We start from the raw sequence: 17,541 nt of genomic DNA, 5'->3' as shown, positions 1-17,541 counted from the left end.
TGCGTATGTGTATATCATGTTAAAATACACAAGTCTTGCTTTTTACAAAGCTCTAGCAACATACCATAATATTCTGCCATAACAAACTCCCGGAAATAACTGATAATTATGTAACATTTAAAGGACCATTTTCCCACCGGAGACAAAAACTTATTGGTGCATTCGTTATATACCAATAGACTCCTTGTTGCATAAGATGCTATGTTGTCATGAAATCTGAAGTTTTAACTTCTAAAATGTAACTTAACTTAGATTAATGGATGGTAAATGTAAGTCACATTCGCTTCGCGAGAAAGCAACCCTGTTACGTAACGTTAAACTCTCGCGAGATTTGGCTAATACAAGTGTCAGAGTGTCAACAACGGACAGGCAGCAGCAGCATCGCAGCCAGCGGCGCTGTCCGGGTGCAGGGAGGGGGAGTAAAAAGGCACTTTAAACGTCCGGTAAGTGTGGACGAATTGCACATCCTGTATTGTTTTTGAATAAACTGGAGCATAAGGTTGGTGTTTAAGAACCACGTTATATTCTTGCTCCTTCGGAGGTGTTAATAACCACAGCTCTCGTTAGCATTAGCTTGCTAACGTGTAGTGTACATTTCCCCTAGTGGGCTTATAGAGCTCCGCTTAGCAGTTAGCACGAAGACAGTTAGCTTATGTGTGGGTGCCAAATAATATTTCTAAATATTTCGGCCTCTAATTATTTCCATACCATGCCAGATTCCTAATATTACTACGTCTATTTTGAATGAAGTACATAAACGTGGTAAGAATATGATACGTTTCAGAACATATTTCAGAAAGTCATGGCAAGCAAAGATTATACACTGTATCGCACAATCAGTTTGCTGTCTGAATATGAAGACCTTTATTTAGAAAATATGTAAGAACAGCCACTGCTCACCGACTCGATGACACTGCAGTGTGGGTTGTACGTTAGCTTGTATTGGTTGTGCTGCCTCATCCTCGAAGCTTTTTCCCTGATTATCATCCACGGAGTCCAAAGCCAAACCCTTCATTTAGGCCGATTGTGTTTAGCCTCTGTGTCCCTCCCTTTAGACTGACCACTTCAAGCTATTGAACTTACCGATGAGATCTGGATTTCCGGTGCAATCGCAGGTTTTAGGTCTCAACAGGTGCAAGGTTAATTTTCTGTATTTAATCAGATTTGACGTGTTGATCTAGACAGAAGCACTGTTAAAATGTGTTACTAAGTTGATAAGTGATCACATAAAATCACACACGCCTCGACCTGTTAAAGTATGGGGAAAAAAGAGACCCTGAATGTGTGGTGTGGCATTTGCCACTAAAAGTTTCTCTGAAGTTCCTCTAAGGATCAGATTTTAATGTGCAGGGACTGTCAACTAGTTCAGATTTGGTGACTTGAAGGCCAATTAATCACCTCAAACCTGTCAAAAAACGTATTTGTTGCAAGTTGCTTCAAACTACTCCATTTCTTTAAATGAAAGAGTGAATGTGGTTTGCAACAATAGCCTGGTGGATAGAATGAGTCAAGATGACAGCTACATGGAAAAAGCAGCAGAGTCGTCACAAATATCAAACCTTAACTGTCTTTGGTGCCATTTGTTATCTGAGTGCGGTGCATAAAAACATCTGGATGACACAACATAATCTACCATTCCCTCTACCTCTGTATTTTGTGTGCTCTATAATGCAGTTCAGAGATGTTCACAAGAGCAATGTTGGCTCTTTCACTTGTAGACACAAGCACAGTGGGCACTCCGACTGGTCTGTAGCTTTGCATCAAATTGGGATGCACTGTGGATTACATCCCTAATAGGTGCAAATCTGCAGCCTCTCCACAGTGGCATTGATACCACTTCAGCCCAATTTTGATAAATGTACTGCTTTGCTTGGTGTTTCAGTTTAGATTAAACACAAGTTGGATTTGTTTTATCAGATAAAGTAATTTGCAGTTTGAGCTACAGCAGCTCTTGTGTTTCTGACCACTCAACCCTGGTCCCTATTTACATCAACGACCCTGCTTCCGGTTCAGCTGAGTTACTGACTTGCAGAACAGGAACATTCCATAGCATCCAATTTGAAAATACTTGGTTATTGAAATGTAAAATTGTCAAAATTTGGATCTTTTCAGACTTTCTTAAAACCCAGATGCATGTTGTTTTCCTTAGCTTCTAACATTTTGAGGTTAATTTGTTGTCCAGTGTATCCCAACCACTAGCGGTGTTGTTATTAAGTCATTGGGTAATTTGCTTCACCTATTGTTTTCCGTTGTTATGCTTGGTAGGGCTGTAACTAACGATTACTTTTCAAATTGATCAAGCTATCGGTTCTTTCATTTTTATTAATAATCTGATAGACAAAGATTCTTCAACAAATTTTTTTGTGTGAAATTAAACCAGGTGAAACTAAAACTTTTCCACTTGAGGAGTTCTGAGTAGAGCATATTGACAGACAAAAACGTTTTATTTTTGGTTTTTTATCTTAAATACAAAAGATTTATATATTTTTCTACAATTTTGATATAATTGCAGCTCTAAGTGGGACCCTCTGTCAGCTAAAGGCATGTTTTAGAGTCTCCAACTCCATTTAACAATTAATCAATTACTAAATTATTTGACGATTATTTCAGTAATCGATTAATTGTTTCAACCTTAATGCTTGGTCATACTATTGACACACTTTATTGCAGATTCACCATTTTCAACATTGTCATTTAATGACGACTGAGATTTCCAAATTTATATTGGGTTTGTATATCGACATACATCAGTCGATGATTCAACAGGATGGTAGGGATTTCCAGTTTACATTAGCATAGTTCAGAATATAAGGAGAGAGAAAGCCAAAGTTATGGAAGGAGTAGGGGTCGGCATTTATTGTATTGTTTGTAATTATTGTGATAAATTTCCCATTTTGATTGATTGTCTATATAAAAATAATTAAAGATGTTTAAAAGCTCCCCACAAAATAGATGCATTTTTATTATTTTAGGTTCTTTCTTTTCTCCATTGGGTCATTGACATATTTAAAGATTAAGATTAAATGGGTTTACAATGGGATGTTTAGTGATATAAATCATACTTCTTTATGTAACTGGTGAACTGAAGAAGCCCATTTTAAATCAGTATATTTTTTAAGACCTATTTTTTGTTAGTGCCGGGCAATGGTTATTTTGGCATTCCATACATAATGTAGAGGTTTTTTTAACCTTACTTTTATCGTACAATTTTAAGTCTATACCCCCTAGCCCTTTGTAGTGAGTTTGTGTACTGTTACACTGTCCTTTTTGTCTTTTTATAATTTATTAAAATAATCTGACAAGTTATGGAAATTATTAAGTGAAAGTGAAAGTGAAAGTGAAAGCCCTTTGGGAAACTCCTCCAACTCCCATTGTCATTGTGACACAGCACACACAAGTGAACACTGCACACCATGAAATTGCATTTATGCCTCACCCGTGCAAGGGGGCAGCCCTCAATGGCGCCCCAAGGGAGCAGTGTGGCGGGACGGTAACATGCTCAGGGTACCTCAGTCATGGAGGAGGATGGGGGAGAGCGCTGGTTAATTACTCCCCCCACCAACCTGGCGGGTCAGGAGTCGAACCGGTAACCTTTGGGATCCAAGTCTGACACCCTAACCGCTCACCCTGACCTTACCCACGACTGCCCAGGGGCAGTCGTGGGTGAGCGGTGAGGAACATCAGTTTTGTTTCCTCAACATATAACCAAGTTTTTACAGTTGTTTTGTTCTGTGTCAAAGACATGTTAGAAACACTTAATCTTTTAATGTAGTCATAACAATAAAATGAAGTAGTCCTCTATGACATCTTCTATAATTAACGTTTTACCTTTTAAATTATACTTTTCCAATTATTTCAAAAAGAAAATGTCCCCTATTAACAGTTTTCACTGAAATTCCCTTTAGAGCCTAATGTTTTTGTGTCTTATACTTCCTTGCAGAACTCTGTTTGAGATGGGGGATGATCGACCCTTTGTCTGCACGGCCCCCGGGTGTGGGCAGGTAAAATTTCTCATCCATACTACCCCCCTGGTTAAATCCTTTTGACTGTAATTCTTTACAGAAAGAACTTAGGTTCCTTCCATTACATTTATATTAAATGCCATTACACTAGAATCGTTCTGGGTCAATCAATCCTTTACCAATTCTTACAACCATTTGGAACCCATGCGTTGTCATGTAATTTCATTTGTAATGTATAATCTGCAATTACTATCTAATACCCTGTGCAATAACCTGTTTCTTTATATTTGATATCCAGTGCAATAGCTATGTAGATAAATACCCATTTATATAAATACTCATGTAAATAACCCTGTGCAATAACCCTGTATAATAATTCTGCTTGAAAAAAAAAGACTTTAGCTGTCATCGGGGTTTCTGGGTGTTATTAAAAGTAATTAAATTATAATTTTTTTAATTTAAGGCCTTAATTGACATTAACATTCATTAAATGTGATTATCGTGGCATTTAAAATGCTTTATTTAAAAAAAAGGAGAAAAAAGTTTATACAAACAATTTCATGTTTGCACGGAACTGCTTATGGTTTATTGTAAAGCCGTACAGATGCTCGAGCCTGAGAGGAAGCTAGAGAACGGGAAAATGCAAATATCAACAAAAACGGCTGGAAACCAAGTTCCGGGATATGGCTGCAGCCTGTCAACAGTAAAGATGATTGATAGACCATTCCAAATGTATTAATACTCCTTAAACTTTTTCCTTTTCTATCAAAGTGCAACAGAAAATCCTGTTCATTTTAAGGAGAATTTACATAATTATAAAAGACCAAATGTTGCATAGTTGTGACTGTAACACATCATGATAGCAGAGCCACAAATTTTTTTTTTTTTCTTTTTCTGAAAGAGAGCCATTGTTGTCAACTGTTTGGCAATGGCTATATGTTGAAGCGTGGGATTAAATGTTGTGCCACTCTCTTCGGCCAACAAAAAAAACGTAGTATCAACGCTCATTTCAGAAGATTTTTCTGATTTTGTTTCAAAAATCTATAAAAGGAAAAGTAACACTGCATTTCACCCTAAATGCCTTGTAATTGAACAAAGGAGATTTCTGGTAGAAAACCTTGTAGATGCTAAACATTTAGCCAAAGCTTTAATTTGAAATGTATTTATTTAGTAGAGTGTTGCATATCCACAACGGTACGCCTATAACATGCCAGAATTAGCCTTTGATTAGCTTTAATCCAGTTTAAACAGCTATAAAAGAATGGTTTAGACCAGAGCAAGGCCATTTGTTAGAATCACCCAGCCAGAGATAAATTTAGTTCAGAGATAATTAAATTTAAAAAACCAGGTCTAGACATGAAAACTAATATTCACAGATGCACTCCTCCCAACCTTGAACCTTTTTTTTTTCACTAGATGAGCAAAGCTAGTACAGGCATATCCTAAAAGACTTTTGGCTACATTTTAAAATTACAGCAAAAATTTAAAAAATACAGCAAAAGATAGTTCTACAAAGTAAATGCAAAACACAACTTATTAGATATATGGTTATAAAGGTTTGAAAACTATGTATCCTTTCCATCCCGTTCACAAATATGCACCACCATATTATCACTGCGTTATGATTGGAAAAAACAAATAAAATTGCAACTTTAGAATAAAATAAGTTGCCTCTATTTTATTGTCATTTGATTTCATATGAAAGAGATCTTTCTTGAAGTACCTGCTTTTCAAAATCATAATCATTGCTATACTTTCTATATTTAAAAAGTGTGCGAGGGTGCATATTTTATAATTTAAGGCTAATAGAAATAAAATAGGATGGAATTTTGGTGAAACTTTTGAAAGTAATAGGTAACATATCACCTGTTCACATTATTTTTCTATTAACCATCTACTTATTAAGCAGAGGCTCTTAATTATCTTTAAATTGTAGAAGATTAAATATTGTTCTTTCCTTCTATCTATACATCTGTTTTCCTGCTGTTGACTTATTTTTTCTTCTTGCAGAGATTCACAAATGAAGATCACCTCTCAGTCCACAAACACAAACATGAAATGACTTTAAAATTTGGTCCTGCCAGGACAGACTCTGTTATTATTGCAGGTCAGTGCTACAGCTTGTTAATATATTTTTATGCAATATGTGGCTTAAGGAATATGCTTTCTCCTAACAAAGATGTAACTAATGTCTTTTCCTTTTTTTTATTTTTGGTCTCAGACCAGACCCCAACCCCCACACGTTTCCTGAAGAACTGTGAGGAGGTCGGTCTATTCAACGAGCTGGCTGGTTCCTTTGATCAGGAGTTTGCTAAAACACAGGAAGACGAGCAGAGAACAAAACACCCTGTAAGTACACAGGTTTATTCAGTTTCAGCTTATTCAGTTGAGTCGCCTTTTCATTATTTCACCTGAATTATCAGCATTCACATGTTTCCTTTTGCGTTTCTGCTCTTTAAGGCTGCACCTTCACAAACACCCTCTGAAGTAAAAGATGAGGACGAGTCGTCCTTACAAGTTGATTCCTCCCCCCCCGACAGTCCAGATTCCTCCTCCAGTATGTCTGAGAACAGCAGGGACTCACGGGTGAGAAGATACATGGGTTGCACTGCTCAATTAGTGCCTTATATATTCACTGCTAATGCATCCTGATAAAGTGCATAATCTATTGTTTACAGGAGTTTCTCAATAAGCCCGTGGTAAGCTCTGCTCCAACTCCAACGATTGTTCGACCGGGGTCTCTTCCCCTTCACCTGACCAATGACCAGCTCCACCCAACTCTGCCTTCTCCAACATCCGTGATCACACAGGCTCCACCTTCCAACAGGCAGCTTGGGTAAATTACCTGCTCTTTTACCCCTTTCTATTGTGCTGAGGATATATTTGTAGATAAACACTAAAAGTTTGTTCAAGCTCTCATACAATCTGCACAAAAAAAATCTATCAAATGGGCTAAAACCATGCTTATTTTTTTTTTACAGATCTCCCACAAGTGCATATCCACTGGTGAGGCACCTCTCTAATGGGCAAGCGGTCCCTCTTCTGCCCAGCCCTGTACAGATGACTTCAGTTATATCTGTAAGTGAATATATAGAAGAATAAACCAAAAATGCTTTTCTAATTTCCATTTTATTTACCCTTTTTTGTTTTGTTTGTAAAAATTTGTTGCTATGTGGAAGCTTGCAAGGACGGTAAACACAGTGCCTAACATCCCTGGGATCCCAGGACCTCCTATAGGCGGAGCCAGCAGTGGTTCCTCCTCCCCATCTGGATATGGTCTTCACTCTGAGACCAAAATGGTAAGATTAGTGTTTTTTACTGTTCTCATTTATCAAGTGCACCCCCAATGGTTAAGAATATGATTGAAAATTAATTCATTTTAGTGATTCCATTCAGAAAGTGAAACTTATGTTATATAAATCTACTGCACAAAGAGTTGTATATTTCTAGTAATTCTGATAGTTTTATAGGTAATACAAATCTAAAAATGTATATATATATTTGGAAAAATTATAACATGAAATTGGAACTATAAAAATACGCTTGATAGGTTTGAACCTACTGGCAATGTGTCAATGTACTGTGAAATATATGCTCTGTACTTTGTGTGGATTCTGTATGCATGAATGCCACATTCCTACAGGCCAAAAAACCTGTTTAAATCCGGGAACAATCAACTTTTGTTGGCAGTGGGAATGGCTTACTGATTCTTGTCTAGCCGTGTCAAACGACTCGGCGAGCAACCTGCTTTAAACTTGCCTCTGCTCTGATCGGCATGCTGTGGGAACACCAGAGCCGTGTTGATCCGCTAAATTACGTGACACCATTAAACGCAACGTAAGAACGTCAACACACCGCGCCAGATGCTTCTGATCTAACAAGCCAAAACAGCTCCGCTTACATTCGATAAACATGGCGCAGCACTGGTGAGAGGGATTTGGACAGATTAAAGAGCTAAACAATAAAGCACACTTACTACGCCGTGGCTTCCTTATATGTTGCTCTCCATTATTTACTTCCCTGATTTCCGTCACACTGGTGAGATCATAAACACTCACCCAGCGTGGATCTGGTGTTATCATCTTCACCTTGACTAAATTTTATAGGTCTTTTAGTTCAGGTAAGGGCAGCTTGTCAGTAGAGGGAAGCATGGAATGCTCAAAATCGGAGGTCTTCAACAGGGGGTCTGTGACCCCTAGGGGGTCCACGGAGGTACTACATGGGGGTTTTGAAAGTTTTGGTTGATTAGACTGTTTTTTTGTTTTTGTTTTTTTTTTTTGCGTTTTTTCCACTAATTGAAATGTCTTTAAATACACATTAACATGAATTCAACACGTTGTAGTAAACGATACATGGCAGATGATGTCTTTTAGTCACCAATGCACACATTCAGCGACAAACAGGAGCTCTTTCAAAGCTGGCCACCGTTTCATTCTCAACACCGGTCCCATCAATGAGGAATCAGGATCAGAAATACTTTAATAATCCCAGGGTGAAATTACTTAGTCACATTATTCCATCTGTAATAGAGTGACTATAGGACCAGTTTGATATAACACAATTTCATACAATATATATAATTAGGGGGTCCCCCGCTCCATCTCACCATCAGTTTGGGGGTCCTTGGCTTGAAGATCCCTGCTCTAAATTACCCAAGAGGAACACTTTGGGCTTTATAAACCACATTCTCATGTTTCCCCAAATTTTCACTGACTGTAAAAACTTCTGCACCTCAAGCAACCTGGATTTAGTTCCTCTTCAGACTCTTGCAGTTTGATTTCCAAATGAAATGAAACCGCCACTTTCTTTTGAAAAGAAGACTTTGCACCAGTGGGAAATGGTCCAGGGCGTTGGAGACAAAGTAAATATTAGTGTTTATTGTTATTGTGGCACAAGTGTTTGGAGTTTCCCTACACTTTAGCCAGTTTCATGGGGGTTGTGGTCGCACATGTGACTTAACTGATACTGGTGTACCTAATAGTACTGTGGCTAAGTGGCTGTCGCCGGCGTTTCAGTTGACCATCAGCATCACGGTCATTTTTCATTTAATTTTAGTCTCTTAAAGGAACCTTTAAACACTGTACCTTTATCCTTTTTTTGATGCTTTAAAACTAAAACATGGGTTGATGAGGTTGATGAGGCTTCTGACACCTTTGTGGCTTAGCGCTGATGCATTGGCAGACCCGGAGCAGACCCCAGTCCCTCACGCTTACTCTGACCCATCCATGAGTGAGTCACACATTTTAGAGGCAGGAGGAAATGGCGGCTCTGATAGTAAGTTGGGGAAATTAAACCATACTGCACCATAATTCCTCTCTGAGATTTCTTCTGACTTACAAAGAAAAAAAGTTTTAAAAGCAGATTACATTTTATCTCAAAGTCTGCAAAAATATTTAAATGTTTTGCCCAACATTACATTTCTAGAAATGTAAGAAGGTGTCAGGAATCCCCACTATTTACAGTAAACAATAAAATATTGCTTAAATGCCTGTTCTAATTGAGCAGAGTGGATCCTTAGACTATTCTGGAAGCCTTGTAAAGGGGGAGGCAGGGGGCTACCATTGTGTGGCTCGTGGGGAGCAGTGTGGGGTTAAGGGTCTTGTTCAGGAACCCAGAGTGCAGGCTGTGGGGATGGAACTGGGTACTTGCAACTTTCTCAGAGCACAAGCGCAGTGCTCTAACCCACTAGGCCAACAAAATTAGGGGGAAAGATGTTTCTTATTAGCAGATGATACTCCCCTATTGCTTTGGATAAATGTGCTCAGATGGGTCTAATATTGGAGAAACCAACCTGCTAGACAAATGCCATCCCATTCCCTTATAATCAAACATTTTCAAGAAAACATCAGTGCACACTCCTTCAATGTAGGAAAAAATGGGAAGTGTAGGGGACTGCACGGTTCTAAAGAAACACAGTTTAATAAAAACAAGCAATTTGTGGTCCAAATACAATTAAAAATATTTAGAAAAATAACAAAATGCCAATGGTAACCAATAAATAACATTTACCCTAGACATTTATGCATCGTTATGACTTTAGACTAGACTTTTTATGGTTGAATGTGGGAGGGTCAATCATAAGGTGGAGCCACCTAATCACACTTAACCTTAAGGTACAGGTGTGATTTATAAAGGAATTTAAACAGTTGTTCTTAGAGGGGTTAACACTAACATGGTGGATTGCCTGTGTGTTACTGTAGAGGCTGAAGGCAGCTCTTTCTCATCAAGGCCCAGTAGCACAAGACGGAGCAGGTGGTGGATCGGGATCCATCCCTGCTATCCCTCAGCGACAAGAACAGAGCCAGCAACCCACTCAGAACTCTGATACACCGTCGCCTGCACAACCTCAGGTACAATAATGTGGAACGCACACAGGTTCGACACAAACGTATAGACAAAGCAGCAGGGTAGAAAAAAAAATTAACAAAAAATGCCAACGGTGGCACTTATATTTTAATTAGTTATGGTACAATGTTGCTGAAAATCTTTGTATGATTAAGTTACTTTATGCTTTGTATGGATAACTTTGCACTGAACCGTAATGCTGCTGGACTATCGTAAATGAGTATGAGACCCAATCGGTTCATGTTTAAACCAATGCGAGAGAGACGTTTACAAAGTAAAACATCTGTTTTGGGGGGGGGGAATACAAAATGAAATCTGTCAATGGCAAGGGAAAACGGTTAGGTTTGGAGTCACATAGTGCATGTATAGCAGGAAGGTCAGACTCATGCTGACTCTCCTAGGGGCTTTAACAAACTTCACAGTTCCTGCTCTGAGAGTCCCCTCTCACTGACTCGTTAGTATCGATATAAACCGTCCCACAGACTTTATTGCTGCATTTTCCTTAGCTTTAAGTGTAGTTCCCAGTATATTTCTGATATAAGAGTTTGAGATGCAGCAGTCTGGTTCTGAAGTAGGGCTTTGCCTTTTTTTCTTTTTTTAAAATAACTTCTAATCTTTAGCAGTAATATGATGGGTGCATTTAGTAAAGCGTGTGCAGATGCATGTGATGCTTGTGCTGCTCCTGTGTTCAAAGGCTTTAGTATATTTTGTGTAATAAGTTGGTTAAAAGTAATTTCAGTATATTCTTAATCAGGAAATTACACCTCAAAACATTGCCTGTGAAGTCAGGTCATCAAGCTTATTATCCTACCTTAAAATATTATTTAGCTGTCAGAGTTGCACAGACCCCCAGATACTGGCGGTACGCTGTCACTGGGAATCCACCCCCAGCACGCCCAGCCTTAGGCCACAAGCCTCTCGGGGGGATTTCCACTACTGTTATGGTACAAACTGCTAACACCAGTTGTTCATGTTCAAATGTTCAAATTTTCCAGCTCCAACATCTGCTAATTGAAGCACATCACGTGCCTCAGACGCTAAAAAGCTCATGAGGCGCTGCTTCAGATGTGGCAAGGTGCGCAGTTCTCGCTGCCCCTGATGTGCTGGAGTACCATCTGATGCACCTTGATGTGCTTCAACCATAGACTTTGCATTTAAACCTGCTGCTAAAGTCACATTTAGTGTGAACGTAGCATCACTCTTGTTAAATGCAATGTGACCAGAATTGAGTGGCTTTGGGATTAGAAAATTGCCTTTTGTTTAACTGTGATTATATTGCTAATTAATTGCCCAGTGTGATTAAACATTTTGGTAAAGGAGTTATTTTTTAATTATTTCAGCTTTATAAATGACATATGGTTACATGCAGCTGGCTAAATGTGCTGTTGATATAAAGGACTCGAATATGATTCTCATTGCCCAATTTCAGTATCAGTGTTTCCCACTTCTGTGTCCTTAGGGCATCCTGCCTGCATGTTTTGGATGCTAAGGTATTTAAGCACACCTACACTCAATTGAGTCAGTAAAGTTCCTTAAGAGGACTTGTCGAAAAGCCATTGATGTTATTCATTCCTTTGAATCATTTGTTTGTGTTTGAGCCAGATCAACCAAAACCTGCAGGACACTTTGCCTAAAGGACCAGCATTGGAAAATTACAGCTGTAAATAAGAGTGTATGTTTTGCTACATAGCACAGCAGCTGTGATAATAGCAGCACACTCTTTTGTTTTGTATCCTTCATGTTGTGAGATCCGTTTTCTCCCACTTAGTCCTTGTCAGGGTAACAGTGGGGCAGGTGCCTATCTTTGGCTGTCCCTGTTGTGTGATTTGTGATGTAATTCTCATTTGGGGAGCAGAGGTTTTTTCGCCCCTTATCAGAAGTTCTAAATATGCAGTTGCTGATCGTCATTACATGCAAATGAGATTTTGTAGAGGAATTTTCTGCAGCCAAAGCCTCATGTATATCCCATTATGCTGCGTTCAAACTGAATTTGAGCAACTGAAGTAGTCTGTTTACATGTAAAGTATATGGTTGAAGTGCATCTCGAGCAGCAGAAGCAGCACATCTTGAATCTGAACATCTGAGCAGTGCCTCATAAGCTTTCTAACATCTGCATTGCATGATGCGCTTCACAAGCAGCAAATGCTAGTTTGAAAATTTGAACTTTTGCAGCTCGACAAACCACATCAACCAATCAGAGAAGCATATATATATAAGGGTAAAATTCTACTAGGTTTACATAAAAAAAAAAAAAAAACATAAAGAAAATAAAATGAAACCCAAGAGGCGACCTGGACTAAGGCAGCTACTACTGTGGAATCCCAGAGACAGCTTACACCAGTATGTGGGAGTCTGTGAGGTAGAGCCCTGCACTCCTGCGGGACTCGTGAGACCCAATACAAAGCTGTGCGGGGAGGGACAAATATTGAAAGCTAATTGCGGGTGCGGGCGGGAGTGGTGATGAGCAGCAGTCGTGTGAACCAAAAACGTGTTTTGAAATGTTAGATTAGATTAGATGAGCTTTATTGATTTCACAGCGGGGAAATTCACTGGTCACATATTGGCATAGTAATTAAAGAAGGTGCAAACAAGGAGGAAAAAGGTGCATTAAGAATAAAACATATATATATATATATATATATATATATATATATATATATACAGTATATTAAGGTATATACAGTATATCAAGATAAATAAGGATTAAGGTGCAAGTGTACATGTATCACACACAATGAAAAACAAAATAAAAATAAGAAATAAAAAATTACAAGGGAGTAGCACAGAGATTTGAGATGTCATATGTACAATCCGGATGGCTTATAAACAGGTGGATTGACTGTTACATTAAAGTGTAGTAGGTATGTGAAATGTAAAATAAAGTCATAAAGTCATAAACTATCAGTCTATGTCTATCATATATATATATATATATATATATATACACACACACATCATAATGTGCTGGGTGGGGCTCCATCATACGGTGTTTAAAATCAAACACCTGTGTGCGCAGGTGTTTCTGCATGTTGGATGTATTTCCTCCCGCGGATGTAATTGCCACTTTACATCCAAACTTTCGATCGATTTATCCGATGGGACGCCATTTTTTTTGTTTTGCTTTTCTAGACTTACGCCTGGTCACGTCATACTTGCTTACTGAATGCCGTGGCGTAACTTGCGTAAAAAACGTGAGGTAACTTTCGTAGAAAACTTCACATAAGTCGTGCCGCCCAGCTCTAGGCTCAGGTGCTGCCTGGAACCGTTAAAAGAATCGTTAAGCGAGCTGCCAAACGGTGCCATGGAATTGGTACACACGGAACCGGTTCTGAACAGGAACCGTTTTTCTATTCCCATCCCTAAAAGCCACTCTGGCATTGAACACAGGAGCAGCAGAAGCATCAGACGCTTCTGTACACCCATCCATCCATTTTCCTCACGCTTATCCCTTCTGGGGTGCTGGTGCCCATATCCAGCCTTCAATGGGCGAGACTGGTGGCCTCTGTACACACGTTACCAAATGAGCTTCAGGAGCATCAAAGATGCTCTTAAGAGATGTCTGACCTTAATGTGGACAAGCATCAAAAATGAAGAAGCAGGAGCCTCTTTGCTGCTCAAATTGTTTCAGCGCTAACGTAACATTACCTCCTGTATGGTTGCAGCTTATTGGCAAGTCGATTGATGGTAGCTACAGACAGACAAGAAAAATAAAGGGATTGGAAAAGGAACTATAACTGCAGTGAAATCTATAACTGCAAAACAGCTGTTGTTTTAAATTTTCTGAAAATCACACTCACTCATTACACTTAATTTCATTTTAATTTGTAAAAAGAAATGAATAAAAAAAATGTATTAAATATGTCATGACATCAAGGTAATGATTTACTGGTGAATATATATGTCTGCAACTGGCCAACCTTACCCCCTCCTCATTCTCCAGGTGTCCCCTGCTCAGCCAACAGGAGGACGGCGGCGGCGTGCATCAGAGATGGACCCTGACGAGAGAAGGCAGCGCTTTCTAGAAAGAAACCGGGCAGCTGCGTCTCGCTGCAGACAAAAACGAAAGCTGTGGGTCAACTCCTTAGAGAAAAAGGCTGAAGATCTTGCCAACATGAACATCTCCTTAACAGTAAGTAATCAACAGATTGTGTCTGAAACATTTAAACATGCTTAGACTGGTCTGAGGACTGAGTGAATGGCGTGCTGTTTATTTTGTGCTGCCATCAGAACGAAGTGACTCTGCTAAGGAACGAGGTGGCACAGCTGAAGCAGCTCCTTCTAGCTCACAAAGACTGTCCTGTCACTGTCATGCAGAAGAAGGCCGCTTTTTTAGGTAACCTTTCCAGATCATTGACTAGCAATCAACCTGTTTGATCACTTCTTGAGCCAGGACTCATCCACCATCTCATCCATCTAATGTGTCATTTTTATTCGCTCACCTCTCTAAGGGTGAATGTTGCTCTGTCTGTCTGTAGCTGCAGGAGGAGAGGAAGCCTCAAGGGAGGCTCCCACTGAGCACATCGGTTCCCCAGCGGCGGTCATTCAGCATGTGCCGTCACCCGCTGCCGTGTCCTCGAGCCCAGGGCCCACAATAAATGGACTAAGCGTCCGAGCTGCAGAGGCAGTGGCCATGTCGGTGTTAGCCGGCATGGGCTCGGGCCAGCCTGGAGGAGTCGTCATTGCACCGCAGTCACAGCCAGCCCCGAGATGATGTGTGGGCTGATGGCAACCAGAATGAACTCCAGTGGCGTTTGGAGGCCAGACCGATGCAAAGCTCGTCGTAAAGAGGGAAGCCACCCTCACTACATAGATGCCCCTTCCCCTGTAGTTACAGTAATCACACAAACACATGGCGACGTACCTTTTGAGAAACGCTTCATCATTCTGTTTGTAAATATTGAATTACGTGTCGAACACTTACTCTGCGGGGTTCGGGGTCAGTTATGACAGTTGGAAATTATTTTAGATTCACAGGAAAAATATGAAAATGGTTTTCAACCAATGAATAATTTAATTTCAGTTTGGAAAGCTGCATCAGTCCAACTTCTTCCCACACTGGTTGTGATGAGGTTTTGTTTCTTTCCAGGCAAACGGTTTTACTGTAATATATCTTTTTTTGTACAAAAAAAAAAGGAAATATAACTTCTGCATTTGTTTTTTTGTTTTGTTTCAAGGATAAACAACCTGTTGAACTTGCCAGTGTTTTTCTTAGTAAATATATAGGAGGTTTTTAGCATCAAATAACCCCAGATGTGGGTAACATTCATCCGTCGTGATTGGTAATGTCTGCCATAATACACAAAGTCCTGTAAGCCTCTTCTTTGCACTTTAATCTTGGGTTCTTTCCAAAGATTTTTATCTGTTTTAAGTCTTTCAAAATGGCAATGTTTTGACATAATTGTCTTGTCCCTTTCCTCATTTTCCCTTTCATTCAGCTTTGCAAGATTCTGAATAACAGAACCACATTATAATGCTCCCATCTCCAAACTTCACTTTTTAGAATTGTATGTTTATGGGGTACAGCACAATTTGTATTTTCAGGCATTGTCCTGTGCAATCACCTAAACTGTTCATGGTTATACTTTGAAAAGACTTCAAGTCTTTCACTAAATGTCCTTCAGCAAACCTGAAGAGTCTTGTGCTGGAAATATAGTTAGCATAAACCAACCTGGTTAACTTTTCCTAAATGTATTCAGTTTGATCATGTAAATTCAGTTTCATTGATTTCTGTGTGTGGATTAGGATGATTGTTACTCACATCTGGTGTTGGTTTCATGTCTGAAAACACGATTTGATGTATGTTTACTTGGAAAATATTCAGGTAAAACTTTGTTTATGATTTATTTTTACTTTGTGTAAAACCTTCCTTGAATGCAGTGATTGCATTCTAGAAACTTTTATTTTTCCCCCCTTTAAACACGTTTCTCTTTTTTTTTTTTGAGTCAACTCTATAAATGCACTCGGTGGATGTTGGTTGAGTTCGCAACAAACCGTAGACGTGAACACAGTTAATCCTGTGATTGTGTGCCCTTTTTATTATTAATATTTAACCCATTTGGAATGGATATCATGATATTAGTCAATCGTATCAACCCTAACTGACTGCATGGATTACTTCAGGCTGAAGAATACCACTGTTTGTACGTAGCCCATTATGCTCTCACTGTTTTTTAACATCCAGCTATAAATGTGAAAATTGTCCCGGCTCTCTAAGGATTCATTTGTGGCCCTGAAAGCTTTGGACTATTAGAATTTTAACTGATAATCAAAAGTAACAGGTTTTAAATCCTTTACCCAGGCATTTCAGTTGAGTAAAGAGTAGTGCAATATATTTTTCTATTGAATATCAATGTTCTTGCTTTGAGTGGACATGTAGAGTCGGACTGCTGACAGGGTTTGCGCTATTTCAGACAAACGCTACAGTAACGAGGTGACCAAAGGAAATGTGAAGATTATTGTTGAGTGAATGGATCGTGGATCAGTACACATGTAAAGTTACACATGGTCTGATTTAGAGCTTTGTACCATTATTGCATTATTAACCAGATTAATTACACATGCAAGGTGCTTCTCTTCATGTTCTTCTGCAGCTTTGTATTATGGCAATGTTCTTACAAGACTATCACCTTTTTTTTTTTTCTTGTAACCATTTTAGAAAATGTGTTTTAGTTTATTTTCTCTGTGGGAATGTTACGGTTTTATCCTCCGTGTGATTGTATTGGTTCTTTTTCTTTTAAGAGGTTTTTATTTTATTTTGGTGTTTTAAGGTTGAACTATGTTGGGGAGCATTTTGAAAATATCTGTGGAGAAATACTCAGGCCTCAGGATGGGAAATAACTTGTGTATAGTCTCGGCTAATAAATACATTGTCTTGGACAAATGAAATAAATTAATGCGCAACAAAAAAATAAAACATTGTTTTATTCTTATTTGGCTGGATTCTCAGCACTTTGAAAGGTTAAATACCAGACTACTTTTTGAATTGAAAGTAAATTGAAGTTTCCTTATATAGTTCTGTTCATGTATTCGGGGCTTTTCTCGTTTTAATGTACTTTTTTTTTGTGTGCAGGAAGTACATACCTTGGTTACCCTGTCTCATATGAAGAAAAAACATTGTAACACTAAGTTGAACTCCACAAAAACAGTTAATCTGCATGTTGGGAGAGGTTTGCACTTTTAAGATCAGTTTTGAGTGCTGCTAAGAGGCAAGGCAATTTATTTGCATAGCTAAATT

At 38.9% G+C, this 17,541-nt stretch overlaps 1 protein-coding gene across 5 annotated transcripts; it reads left to right on the top strand.

Moving 5' to 3' along the window:
• The first annotated feature begins 329 nt into the window (after nt 1–329).
• Nucleotides 330–17,215, top strand: atf7b (activating transcription factor 7b). Of its 5 annotated transcripts, none has more exons than XM_038275252.1 (12): nt 330–443; nt 3,941–4,001; nt 5,973–6,069; nt 6,184–6,311; nt 6,423–6,548; nt 6,641–6,798; nt 6,944–7,040; nt 7,142–7,261; nt 10,163–10,312; nt 14,263–14,436; nt 14,535–14,640; nt 14,783–17,215. In XM_038275252.1, the coding sequence occupies exons 2-12, from the start codon at nt 3,954–3,956 to the stop codon at nt 15,016–15,018; spliced, it is 1,440 nt and encodes a 479-aa protein (XP_038131180.1). In that variant the 5' UTR covers nt 330–443; nt 3,941–3,953; the 3' UTR covers nt 15,019–17,215. The 5 variants fall into 5 exon arrangements, with proteins under 5 accessions (XP_038131180.1, XP_038131179.1, XP_038131182.1 ...); XM_038275251.1 differs by having other exon boundaries at nt 14,248–14,436; XM_038275255.1 differs by having other exon boundaries at nt 331–443; nt 14,248–14,436; nt 14,756–14,926.
• The last annotated feature ends 326 nt before the right edge of the window (nt 17,216–17,541 follow it).

The sequence above is a fragment of the Cyprinodon tularosa genome, unplaced genomic scaffold, assembly GCF_016077235.1.
Source record: "Cyprinodon tularosa strain WSP-4 unplaced genomic scaffold, ASM1607723v1 ctg95, whole genome shotgun sequence".
In the NCBI taxonomy this organism is placed as follows: Eukaryota; Metazoa; Chordata; class Actinopteri; order Cyprinodontiformes; family Cyprinodontidae; genus Cyprinodon; species Cyprinodon tularosa.
Note: the sequence above shows the minus strand (reverse complement) of the source record. Positions and strands in the feature narration are given on the sequence as shown.